Raw genomic sequence first — 13,662 nt, forward strand, 5'->3', positions numbered from 1 at the left:
CTGAGGAAGTTCTGACCTATTCAAATCTTGAATTTGCTTTCCCATTAATGATGTCTGGGATCTCGGTTTTGACTTCTGTACTTGATAAATGTATTTTCAGATGTAACAAATAAAATTCTTTATGCCGCATTATTTAGCAGATGATCTCAAGATCTCATTGGTATGTTTTCTTAAGATTTTCTTACATCTCAGTGGTGGTTAGGTTTAAGGAAGTACCTTTATGCTTACTTTTTTCTAAAAATCTTACATTTCCATACCATTCAGATCATTTGAAATTCATATGAAAATCACAAAAAACATTCTAAAAATCGTACATTTCCATACCATTCAGATCATTTGAAATTCATATTAAAATCACTAAAATAGTAACCTCCTGTTCGAACTACCCACTCTAAGCGGGACTCGAACCCCGGTCCGCCGGCATTAGAGTCGGACGCTCTAACAAGGAGGCTAAAGGCTGCAACCTCTAGCATCAGTTGCTAGAGCGTCTTTTGAGGTCAGAGGAGTGAGGTTTACTTGCACAGCAACTACTAGTTGGCCTCTATTACACTCACCCCCTTAAACCTCACTCCAATTCGGGTCACGGCACCAATGCAATCCCTCCTGTTCGAACCGACTGCTCCAAGTGGGACTCAAACCCAGGTCCACCGACATGAGAGTCGGATGCTCTAACAAGGAGGTTAAAGGCTGCAACCTCTAGTGTCAGTTGCTAGAGTTTCTCGAGGTCAGAGGAGTGAGGTTTACTCACACAGCAACTACTAGCTGGCCTCTGTTACAGAAATGACGTCAATACGTCAATAGATTGTAAATAATGTCACTCGATATTACATTTACGACAGGAAACAAAAATTCTATTTTTCAGCTAAATGAAAATGTTAGTTCTGGTTTTGAAAAAAAAAAATAATTGCAGTACATAACATTTTCAATATTTATTTTTTTGGCATAGGTGCGTCTAGAATGGCCCACTGACCTGGCCGTCAGCCCAATGGACAATTCCCTCTATGTGCTGGACAACAACGTAGTCCTGCAGATCTCAGAGAACCATCAAGTGAGGATTGTGGCAGGGAGGCCAATGCACTGCCAGGTACCCGGCCTGGATCACTTTCTAGTCAGCAAAGTTGCAATCCACGCCACCTTGGAATCCGCCAATGCTCTCGCTGTCTCTCATAACGGCCTGCTCTACATTGCCGAGTCGGACGAGAAGAAGATCAACCGTGTCCGACAGGTATCAACGAACGGGGAGATCTCTCTTGTCGCCGGTGCCCCCAGTGGCTGCGACTGCAAGAACGACGCTAACTGTGACTGCTATTCGGGTGACGACGGCTACGCCAAAGACGCCAAGCTAAATGCACCCTCTTCTTTGGCGGTCTCGCCCGATGGAGAGCTCTTCATCGCTGACCTGGGTAACATACGTATCCGATATGTCAGGAGGAATAAAGCGTTTCTCAACCCACTCAACATGTATGAGGTTTCTTCACCGATTGACGACGAGCTCTACCTGTTTGACGTGAACGGTAGTCACATCTACACTCAGAGCCTGACCACTGGAGACCACCTGTACAACTTGACCTACTCTGGCGAAGGTGACCTGAGCAGCATCACGGACAAGAATAAGAACAAAGTGACCATTCGGAGAGATACAACAGGATTGCCTCTCTGGCTTATGTGTCCTGATGGCCAGACGTTCTGGTTCACTATTGGAACTAATAATGCGCTGAAGAGTGTTGCTGCCCAAGGTCAAGAGATAGCCATGATGACTTATCATGGAAGCTCAGGTCTGCTGGCCACCAAAAGCAATGAAGATGGATGGACTACCTTCTATGAGTGAGTATACTGGAAATTTACTGATATACTAACGCAGATAATGTTTCCATACATGGGGCATAAAATGCAGTATACACTAGACACTATACACCAGTATACACCACACACACACACACACACTAATTTATTTATTTATATATTTATATATATATATATATATATATATATATATATATATATATATATATATATATATATATATATATATATATATATATATATATATATATAATATTCACATCATATGCACAAGTACCATTTCTATGTATGCATGTATGTATGTATATGTATATATATATATATTAATTAAATTATAATACGCAAATATAAATATGTAATATCTACATTTACATCATACATGTATATAATTGTTATGTTGGTAATCTTATATAATCTTAATATATTGTAGTTATATTGTATTAAATGTAAATAATTATTTGCATTAAACATTAATATAATTTTTTATAGATATACATTTATTTACAGTACATGCATATATTCATGAATGATAGTCATTTTTCTATATCTTTCTATATCTTTGTAATAATAAAGTAATTATTTAGATTTATTTATTTTTATTAATATGAAATGTTTAAGGTTAATTACTACATTTTAAAAAGTGGCCTCCTTTAAAATGTTCACGATGTCACAATCGGTTTATACTTATCCAATCTAAAAGATGATCAGTGTTTGGTGGCCCACAAAGATTCACATTCATCTCCACGTACTTCACAGTGCTGGTTCACTCGGGTTCTGGAAGCTAAATTTACTCCTGCGCAGCATAATTGCAAACGTCTTGGTTGGCTGTGGGTCATGTTACAGTAGATACAGTCAGGAGTTCACAAGGTCTCAGTGGTTTATTGGACTTCAGTCATTTGCTGTAAGGTAATTGGTTTCAGGAGTATTTCAGACAGTGGTGTTCCTGTGTCTGTAGTTCAAGGGCATGTTTTCTTTTCACATTCACACAATCATTCAATAACATTCCATTTTTATTCGATGCGATTAATCATGAAAAAACTAAATATTTGTATTAAATATTTCTAAATGTAAATTCAGTCAGCCGATGGCACATTATACTGTGTTTTTCCAAATTGAATCATTATTACTACAAAAAAAAGATTTTGTATTACAAAACAGAAAATATGTTTACATTAATTAGTGATAGCGTATTCATTGCACTTTGTTACGTATGACCTTGCCTGTAGGCAAAACTAATTTAAAACTACTTCACACGCATTTATTAATTATACTGTTTATTTGTATGTACAAATGCTGCATATTTGATAGATAACCAACCATAAGCGGCATCGCCTCAAGCAGTCCTTTTTTTCAAGAAAGTTCACATTTTTGTCCTTTGTTTAGGTCCCATGCTGTCATATCATTTGTTTAATCTCCCTTTGCCAGATGAACAAATGGCAAGCAAAGTACATTTGCAATTAGAGAGAAAGAAAAGCAATAATTAACATCAAGAGTAGTTGCGCTGTTTTTTTGTTTGTTTGTTTCCCAAGCAATTAGATCCATCCATTCCCTCAGGCAACAAGAGGTTGTCTTTGGTGATAAAGCTTGGTTGTTGAAATTTAGTTTATTTTTTTTATTTAATTGTTATAAGTTGTAAAATGGCATTATATTTAGCATAATTAACTTTGAAGGTCAAGCTTCCATCTGAGGGTCAATGTCCCTGTTTTCCTGCACTGGAAAAGAGCGACCTTAACAATTTATCTGCTCGCTCTGAAGTGCGGTACATGCGGTTTATCATCTCTGCCACCTGAATTCATTAAGTCCCAGTGAAGCGTGTTTTTGCCTGCGGACGTTACATCGGCCAGGACTCGTGCAGTCACTGTACAGCGAGTAGCAAAAGCATAACAAAGACATTTGCTACGATGTCCAAATAGGCACTTGTTGTCATGCATACCAAGGGACAGTGCTGGGTAGTACCTGATTATATGTAATCTGGAAAACACAGTCAGATTCCTAAAATTAAATATTTTAATTAGGCTGCATTAAATTTAAAAATGCTCATAATCAGACCGCAGTTACTTTTTATTGATTACATGAATTGCAGTAAATATGATTAATGATTCTCTTTAATTCTCCTAATTTTATCTTTTTAATTTTTCCTAAAAATCCTATATGTTCGGAAAGTCTTCCAGTTTTGTGGAACTTCACCTCAAAGGTTCTGTCATAATTTATTCACCCTTAAAAGCCTGTATGTTATACTTTCTCACTGTGGCTGTGTTTTTGAATAGATTTCATCTGCAGTAACTTATTTGACTGTAAATAAATTTGCATTCGAATTTTAATTGCATTTGAAATTTGCAACAACATACAAAAATCAATGTGCTTATGTAATGTACATTACTTGTAATGAATTACTTTAATTGTAATATCAAAAAAGTAATGATTACGCAATGCATGTTAATTGTAATGCATTCATTTACTTCTAAAATCAAAAGTAATGTGATTTTGCCATCCATGTTACTTGTAATGCATTACTTATAACATCAAAAAGTAATCTGATTACATTGTGCATGTTACTTAAAATGCTTTATTCCCAATTCTGCTCATTCAGATGAGATTTTAAAAAAATCTTTCTTTTCAAAGAAACGTTATTTCTTTTCAAGACACATCGTTTGTTGTACTGCTTTAATTTCAATGGACATTTTCTCTGTAAAAAGAATAGTAATCAGAATCGAGTAACTCGAGTAACATTACTTAACATAACATTAACATAAACCTATTTCTTTAGGTTTATTTATCAAAATGTTCTTTTATATATTTGTGTGATGTTCTGTGTTTCGATCGCGGCTTTTAAATATTATGAGAGAACGGTTAATTTACGAAATGTGTAGTGTAGCCTAGTTTTGATCACTTTATTAAAAGTGGTGGTTGTGTGCCGTGTCTAAAGTAAAATAAAAATAGTCTTAGCCTCCTGCTGACTAGTGTCCTGCCCTTCCCAACCCGTTTATACCGTTTATTTTTTTCTGGTCAATTATATTGTATTATATTATATTATTATATTTATACAGTTTTTAATTGGTAAGTTTTTTTTTATCTTAATCTAATTGATTGTAAATTGTCCTTGAACTTTGGAAACCATGCTATATACATAAAAATAATAGTAGTAGAAGTGCAGTCATTAATAATTAATTAATAATTTTTAAGCATTGATCCTCAGTGCACATTCTACGCCATTTGTATGCTCATGTTTTCAAAAAAAAATACGCTACAGCTAAAATGTTTTGGTTCAAAGAGCAGCCAAATCCTGGGTTAATGATGATGGAAATGTAGTTTTGCCATCACAGGAATAAATTACATATTAAAATGGATAATTTTTTTAGTTTAGTTTAGTAATAATATTTCACAATATTTCAGCTTTTGGTGTATTTTTGATCAACTACCGTAAATGCAATCTTCTTTAAAAAACTTAAAATAAATAAAAAAAAAAAATCTACTAAGAAACTCAGATGAATATAGTCGTTCACATGATTGTTTACGAGTGCTTTCTTCCCGTGTTTTTGTGTTGCACAATGTGAACCGTGGCCGTGACTCAGTGGTACATCTTGACCAATTCTCCAATCCCAGGGTGCTTTGAGGCGATCTGTTCTCCATGACTACAATAGACTGCTGCTCTAAAAGGAGATGTTTGGTCACAGAGATGAATCAGTCTGCACTTACTCCACTCTCAGCCTCCTGAGAGAGCGCTCACGTGGAGGCTGGCAAATAAAAAATATAGGAAGGAAAGGAACAAAGTAAGAGAAGAAAACAGGATCATTTAGTTTGCTAGCCAAAGAACAGAACAAAACCATAGTGGGTCGACTGCAACCTCCTTTCTTTTCCGCTTGGAAAAAGAGAGCAGCAAAAAAGTTCTATAATGAAAAGACATTTGGGCAGGGAATAAAAAGGCTGATAAGGAAAGTAGTATACCAAAGCTTTTGTCTTTCACCTCTTTATTACCAACAAATGAAAATGGAGGATACTCATTTGATTCTTGTATATGGAACAGTGTAGAGCCTGGGATGCTGAGTAACTTTGGTCCAAACAGTTGTGTTGAAAAATAAGAAATCTTGGATTCGAATCCCAGTGATATTGTCTGAAAGCCGAAAAAAATAAAATAGATAAATAAATCTCCACCAAATCAGATATTAGCTTTGAAGATCAGGGTGTTTTTTGTTGTTGTTTTTTGCAGACTTCTTGCTGCTGTAATTTCTGTTTGGATGAAAGGTCTTTCTTCAGAAGTGTTAGTACTCTCTCAGTAAAAATTTCATATTGTATTATTTAATTTTTTAGAACCAAGCCATTTTATGTTGCCAAAGGAATTGGACTCTATGGCTGTTTTCTATTGTTGGTTTGAAGCCAAAGTAGTCGTGTTCTTAAGGGATTGTGCACACAAAAAGGAAATTTCTGTCATTTTCTCATCATCGTATCTTTCCATAGTCATATGACTTTCTTCTGTGTAAGAATAAATAAGATATTTTGAAGAACGAATTGGGAACCAAGCAGTTGTTTCTCAAAATATCTTCTTGTGTTCCACAGAAGAAACTCGTATGGCTTTGGCACGAAATCAAGTTAAGTTAATCATGAGAGATTTGTCATTTTTTGGGTAAACTATCCTTTTAAAGGTGCAGTTTGTAATATAGTGGTTGAAATGTGTGCTGCAGTCTAAATGCAAAATATGAGAGAGAGTTGATTTCCCACCATCTCCTCCTCGTGCATGTTGCCAGATTGAGGACATGCAGCAAGAACTAGCGCAATTGACAATGAAAGGAGACGAGCCTTGTAAGTTAATCAGCTATCTGCGTTTTCATATGCCTCTAGTCACAGAGCATGATGGATGCAGAGGCTTTTTTGGTCAGGTAGAATCTTCGTTCTCTGACCCAGTTCATTGTCTGGCTTCCGTGGCTACAATACGCTGTGTTTTACACCAACTGGCAACCTAGGGTGTACTATTATAAAATACTATTGGGTAAATTGGCAGTGGGCGTGATCACATTTCATTGTCGTTCTTTTCTCATATAAAAGCTTAACTCTTTCCTGAGTCGCGGCCAAAGCCGATTCGAATGGCCGCCATTCATCAGCTTCACCAGCAAGTAAAATCTCTGCCATCATTGTTAAGCCCGCCCACCGACTCTATTCATGATGTTATTGGGCTGACCAGAGGGTTTTTTTCCAGCTCAGAAGTCTATTGGGAGTTGCTAGATGACACTCACGGGAAATTAGATTTGCTGCCTCTAGGGTGCGTCTAGATTCCTAGGCTAGTGGTACTGCACTTGCACGAGTAAACCTAACCGAAAAAAATCAGTGGTAAACGGTTCCAAAAAGCGAGAAAGGACCTTCAACATTTTTCCATTATAGTCCAAAATGTTATGTTTTTGTACAGTTACATTTTATCATAGGACTTTCTCTTGCTTTTACAACTCACTTTGACAGTCCCTCATTAGAAACCCAGTCCTGCATTCGATTGAAAGCCACAGTTGGTCTCATTAAAGTTGGCCATTTTTTTCTCACACTCCATCCCTGTTCTCTCCATCTCCATAGGTATGACAACTATGGGCGGCTGACAAACATGACCTACCCCACAGGCAGGGTGAGTAGCTACCGCACTGATTCAGACAGCACTGTTCGGGTGCAAACCGAGGGCTCCAACAAAGAGGACATCACAGTCACCACCAACCTCTCAGCCTCAGGAACATTCTACACACTCATGCAAGGTAAGAATATCTACAAAGCTCTCATTGAACATATCCTTAGGGACAATACTTGGGAACTGGGAGATGTTTTAAACTAGACACAATGAATGTAGTGCATTTAAACGGATCGTTCACCCAAAAATGTTATAATTTAGTCGCCTTCATGTCATTCCAAACCCATATGATGTGACCACAGTTTTAAATCTCCAAATATGAGATAAAGCGTGATTAAAGTAGTCATGACTTGTACTTTATATCCCCAGTCTACTGAAGGCATTCAGTGACTTTGTTAACTTTGTTAACTGCTGCAAATGAATCACTGAGTCTGAATTGAACTCAAGAACCGGTTATATAAATTTGAATGATAATTCACAATATTACTATTTTTACTGTATTTTCACTGTATTAAATAAATGAAGCTTTGGTGAGCCTAAGAGACTTCTAAAACCTTAAAACATATTACTGATCCCAACATTTTGGAACAACATGATGGTGTGTAAATAAAGGAAACAAAGGAACAGGTCTCCTAATATTCACTTTTACACTAGAAACTTAGTAGCTGTACATAAAGTAAAATAACTGTGAGGCAAAATTGATATGTTTGTGGGAAGCAAACAAGTCTCTTCTTTGTAAAAATCAATGAAGGCATGAATGTTTGTATTTTCTCTAAAATCGCAAGACCGCCCACTCACATAGACAGAAGTCTTGATTGATTTCCTGTCCACCACCACTTTTGTTTGTTCCAGCCTCCCTTTTTCACCAAGCGTCTGCTTTTCCTGTCCATCTCAGAGAACCAAATCTTAATCACTTTGGCCCTCGAGACAGAGGGGCGTGGTTGGGGTCAGGGGCCGCTGTCCTAGCTTGTGATTTTCCTTGCATACTTTGGCATTTTGATATCCAGTTTTTCACCTAACCAAGCGGGCCATTGATTCCCAATAAATAGCTTTGAACTCCCTGTGCCCTGCTCTATTTCCTGAGAAACTGTAAAGATTTTTATGCGCTCCTGCGAGCGTTTGATTTGAAGGGCCGTCCCCTGGGTTTCGATTGGTTTACTGAAGACTGCGTCTGAGAGAAGAAGTAGAGGGCGTAAAGTTCTGTTGGTGTTCTTATCGCAGACTAAACTAATGGTCACCTACGCATGGTGACCTTGTCCCGGACATCTGGTGGAGAGAGAGAAAGAGGGCGCCCTGCCAAACGCTTTGCTGCTAATTAATTCACCATTGTCTGCTTTGTAAACGGAAACCAGTTTGGCTCTAGCTCCAACTCTGAGTTTTGCGCACACAATCTGGATATGCATTTCTCGGGGGTGGTGACCTTGTGCTGTCTATTGACTTTCCAAGGTTGTGTGAGTGCGTGTTCGATTTCCAGGTCGTACAGCTTTTTTCAGTGCACCAATATAATTACCTGAATAAGCCATCAAAAGACGAACATGCCAGAGCTGCTTATGTATTTGGCAATAATATGATCCTGTAGATGTTAAACTCACACAAACTCACTCTTCACAGACAATATAAAAAGGAGACAACTTATGGAAAAATAAATGGTAATATTCTGTCAAAGCTTGATTTGGCTTAAAGACGCTAAATTTATGATGCCATTGTTATCAGATACTATTTCCAATTTGTGTGTAAGTCTGTTTCTACTTCAGAGTAAAAAAAATATGAGATATGAAGTCACATTGCAAGATATTAAGTTGCTACAAACAGAATCACAGTTACAAGATAAACACTCTCATTGTAACAAAAAGTTGCATTTATGAGAAATAGTCACATTGTGAGATAGAAATTCATCATTAAGTGATATAAAGTCACATTACAACAAAAAGTTGCGTTTACAAGAAATAGTTACATTGTACGTTATGAAGTTACAACTGCTTGAAACAACTTCTGGTCACGAGAGTCTCATTGCAACAGAAAGTTGTGTTTACAAAAAATAGACATATTGTAGATAGAAATTTGTAAATTTAAGATATAGTCGCATTATGTCAAAGTTGCATTAAATAGTCACATTGTGAGATATGAAATCCTATTTATGAGATAACAATGTCGCAATTTTGAGACATAAACTCACGTCACAACAAAGGTTGCATTGAGAGAGATGAATTTGCAACTGCTAAGAAAGTCACAATTGTGCGATTTAAAGTAGCAAATAATTTTACATATGTATTTTTTTATACTCTTACTTAAACAGACCTGGCAATTCTGATTTGTGTCATTCCTGACAAAATTAGATGTACGTACATGTCAGCAAATTAGCCACCTGAGGGCATTAGCAAGAGGGCTACCGAGTGAACAGTCTTGTCTAAAAAGAATTGCTGTTGTCAGTCACAAACTCTCATCAGACAATCAGGCTTTTGTTGCAGATAATTGGAATAGTAGCCTATAATTTCTTTCAAAATGTTATTAAATTCATTTTTAACAGGGAATGAGAGTCTCATGTACCCCCTACCCACATGTTAGCTTCACATGCTAGCTGTTTACATGACTGCTGCCTGCACTTCTTTTGCGGAGTAATTAATTCCCTTTGACCAGTAATGAGAGTTTCATCAAAGCATTCACTGACATTTAGCTGTATCTCTCTCTTGCTCCCTCCCAGTTTCTGTCTTCCCTCTTTATTTCTCTCAGGTTTGCACCCCATTCTCGTTCACCGTCCATCTTACATGTCTCTCCAAAGCGCTTAGTGAGACCACCTGGGGATGGAGACAGACAGTTTCAGATTTAGTTGCATCTCAGTTGCCACAGGCAGGCCGCCTCAACTATGATAGCTTTCTGCCTCTCTTTCGCTCTCTCGCTCTCTCTCTTTCGGTCTTCCGAGGACAACTAAAAGACTAACTAGACTTTGAATCATCCCTTTGTTTCACTGTCTGCCTGGTCTTGTTCAACAAACAAGAGTCTTGTCATAAATCTGGCCGCCATTTTGAGAGAAATAAAACAAAAGTTGGATATCTGTCAGTAGTTAAAGGGATAGTTCACCCAAAAATGACAAGTTGTTCCAAACCTGTACGAGTTTCTTTCTTCTGTTGAATGCAAAAGAAGATATTTTGAAGATTATAAGCGCTCGGTGGCCATTGACTTTCTGAGTAGGAAAAAAAAAAATACTGTGGAAGTCAATGGGTGCCGTCAACTGGCTGGTTACCAACATTCTTATCTTCTTTTGTTTTCAACCAAAGAAAGGAACTCATTCAGGTTTGGAACAAATTTTAAATTTTGGGGTGAGTTATCCCTTTTAAAAAATGTTGTTTTACTCTGCCAGGTTCAGTAAATGAGGACTCACAATGTTTTTCAATACATGAGACATTTTTTTTGTCTTCAAATCGTAGATCAAGTCAAAAACAGCTACTATATTGGTCTGGATGGCTCCTTGCGTCTGGTATTGGCCAACGGCATGGAAGTGTCTCTTCACACGGAGCCTCACCTGCTGTCAGGAACAGTCAACCCAACAATAAGCAAGAGAAATGTCACTCTGCCCATCGACAATGGACTCAACCTAGTGGAATGGAGACAACGCAAAGAACAGGCACGAGGACAGGTCACAGTATACGGACGCAGACTCAGGGTAAGAAAGTCAAAGAATTCATTTCCATGTTTAATGCTGCTACAGTTTACATTATTTGGACATTGGACATTCAGGGTCTAGTTTATATATATATATATATATATATATATATCTTGAGAAAAAGAGGCATGATCTAATGTGAAATTGTATATACACACACACACACACACACACACACACACACACACACACACATACACACATATTCATGTATTATGTAATTAGTGTGACGTATACATACAAACATACATACATACATACAGTATGTACACATGTATACTCACACACACAAGTTTTCCTTGACTGATTGACATTAAAAACATTATATTTCATGCATTGTTTTTGTAATATTCATTTAGGGTTTAATGTAATAAATATCCTTTATAGTCTTTTACATAGTATTAGTTTAGTTGCAATACCATCTTAAAGCGGGGATTAGTTATTCCCTATTTCTATTGCCTAATCTTTACATTTTCATAATGCATTTGTATTTTATTTTTATTTATGAATTGTGGAATTGCTTTTGGTGTTTTGCTACACTTATTGTATCAAAAGCTCACATAGACAGGTTATTGTGCTCAGGCCGCAGCGTTACCTCAGCGTTGTCATCTGCTCATCCTGAGTTAATTTCACGCAGCAGCTCATCTGAGCATCGAGGCCCCTGTACTTGGAGTAATTGCTTCTTGATTATAATCTCTATTGCCTCTTCTCCTCAGTCTCAGAGTCACACCTGCTGCGCCTGTCCTTTAGACCGATCACTCTTATTAAGCCTGCTCTATAGAGTCTGGCCAGGCCATACTGGTCAAGTGTCTGCTTCCCAAGGTCAGCATGTAAGCATGTGTGTGTCTGTGTCTCAGTGGACTATTCATCATTCAGCAACCGTGTTTCTCTGACCTTGAGGGCTGAGGTCAGCGCCTAGGGCAGGGTTGACTCTCTGGTGATCAAAACCCTGAGGGTTTCTTCAGATGGCATCTGATATCTTCATAATCCTTGTGCTACTAGTAATGGGACCACCTCACAGGATAATATATGCACGTTTATATACAAACTATTCAAAAATGTAGGATGAGTGAGAATAATTTTTTTTTTAAACATGTAATTTTTTATTGCAAAGACACATTAAACCATTAAAAAGACATTAAATCAATAGTGACAGTAAATACATTTATGAATACAAAATATTTATATTTCAAATATAATTCTGTTCTTTTGAATTTTCTATTCATCAAAATATCCTTTAAAAATGTATGTTTCCAAAAATATATGAAGCAGCACAACTGTTTTCAACATTGATAATAATAATAATAATAGCTTTAGCACCAAATCAGCATATTACAATGATTTCTGTAGGATCATGTGACACTGAAGACTGGAGTAATGATGCTGAAAATTCAGCTTTGATCAAAAGAAAACATTTCATAAAAAAAAAAAATTCAAATAGCAAGCAGTTATTTTAATTTGTAAACAAAAAAATCACCTATTGATTCATATCCTGTGCTTTAACTCAGGTATGTGATTTGTGTACTGAAATCGAGCGACCTTGAGTGACATGTCAAGCAATATTTCGTGGGTGGATGAGTGGGTGAATGAGTCAAACTGTGTCAAAAAGTGTGTGTGTGTGTGCGTGCGTGCGTGCATGTGTGTCCTTATTTATATTGCATGTTATGTAATACATATATTACATTATATACATATACATTATATACACATACATTATATACACATACATTATATACACATACACACATATTATATACACATGTACATATATTACATTATATTACATAAATGTCCCCATAAGGATAGTAAAACATGAGATCACCTACATGGTGGGGACCAGCCAGCAGTCCCCACTTTTCAAAATGCTTATGAATCATACATGATGAGGGTTTTTTTTTTTTTTTTTTGAGAAATTAAAAATGCAGAATGTTTCCTGTGATGGGTAGGTTTAGGGGCAGGGGCAGTGTAGGGGGATAGAATGTACAGTTTGTAAGGTATAAAAACCATTAAGTCTATGGAGAGTCCCCACAAAGATAGTGAACCAGATGAATGTAACCAGATGAAATGTGTATAATGACATTGGTATGACATAGGTATTACAAGGAGAGGGTGAAATATTAGGACATTACCCATGTCCCCACTTTTCAAAGGCTTATAAATCCTACAGGATAAGTTTTTTTGAGAAAGTTAAAATGCAGAATGTTTCCTGTGATAGGTAGGTTTAGGGGCAGGGGCAGTGTAGGGGGATAGAAAATACAGTTTGCATAAAACAAACTAGGAAAATGATATCACAGTGATTTCAATCATATATTTTTCCATGTGTGCGTTCATATACTTTCCCACAGAGCAATTAATGAAGCTTCTATGAGGCATCGCAACAGACAAAAGCTAAGAGAGATCCATTTATGATATTGTGATGCACAACAATCCATTGAATTGTTAAATTTGTACCCAACCCTAATGGAAATGTGGGTCACTAGCTGCCCGGAGTATTGCTGTGGTCACATGTCCATCACAGTGGCAGGAACAGCTGCCAGGCCGCCAAAATTCTCCTTGTCTCCATAGCAACCACATCTCCTGACAACAACAGAGCTTT

The 13,662-nt window shown here is 37.0% G+C and overlaps 1 protein-coding gene across 10 annotated transcripts in view; it reads left to right on the plus strand.

Annotated features, from left to right (window-relative positions):
• The window catches only part of tenm4 (teneurin transmembrane protein 4), a 294,119-nt gene that overhangs the window by 253,345 nt on the left and 27,112 nt on the right, over window positions 1-13,662 (plus strand). For all 10 annotated transcript variants that reach the window (XM_067450936.1, XM_067450931.1, XM_067450930.1 and 7 more), the window contains 3 exons: window positions 947-1,824; window positions 7,360-7,532; window positions 10,831-11,066. In XM_067450936.1, the coding sequence (XP_067307037.1) occupies window positions 947-1,824; window positions 7,360-7,532; window positions 10,831-11,066 (1,287 nt within the window). The remainder of the gene's footprint in view (window positions 1-946; window positions 1,825-7,359; window positions 7,533-10,830; window positions 11,067-13,662) is intronic.

The sequence above is a fragment of the Pseudorasbora parva genome, chromosome 8 (genome assembly GCF_024679245.1).
Source record: "Pseudorasbora parva isolate DD20220531a chromosome 8, ASM2467924v1, whole genome shotgun sequence".
Classification (NCBI taxonomy): domain Eukaryota; kingdom Metazoa; phylum Chordata; class Actinopteri; order Cypriniformes; family Gobionidae; genus Pseudorasbora; species Pseudorasbora parva.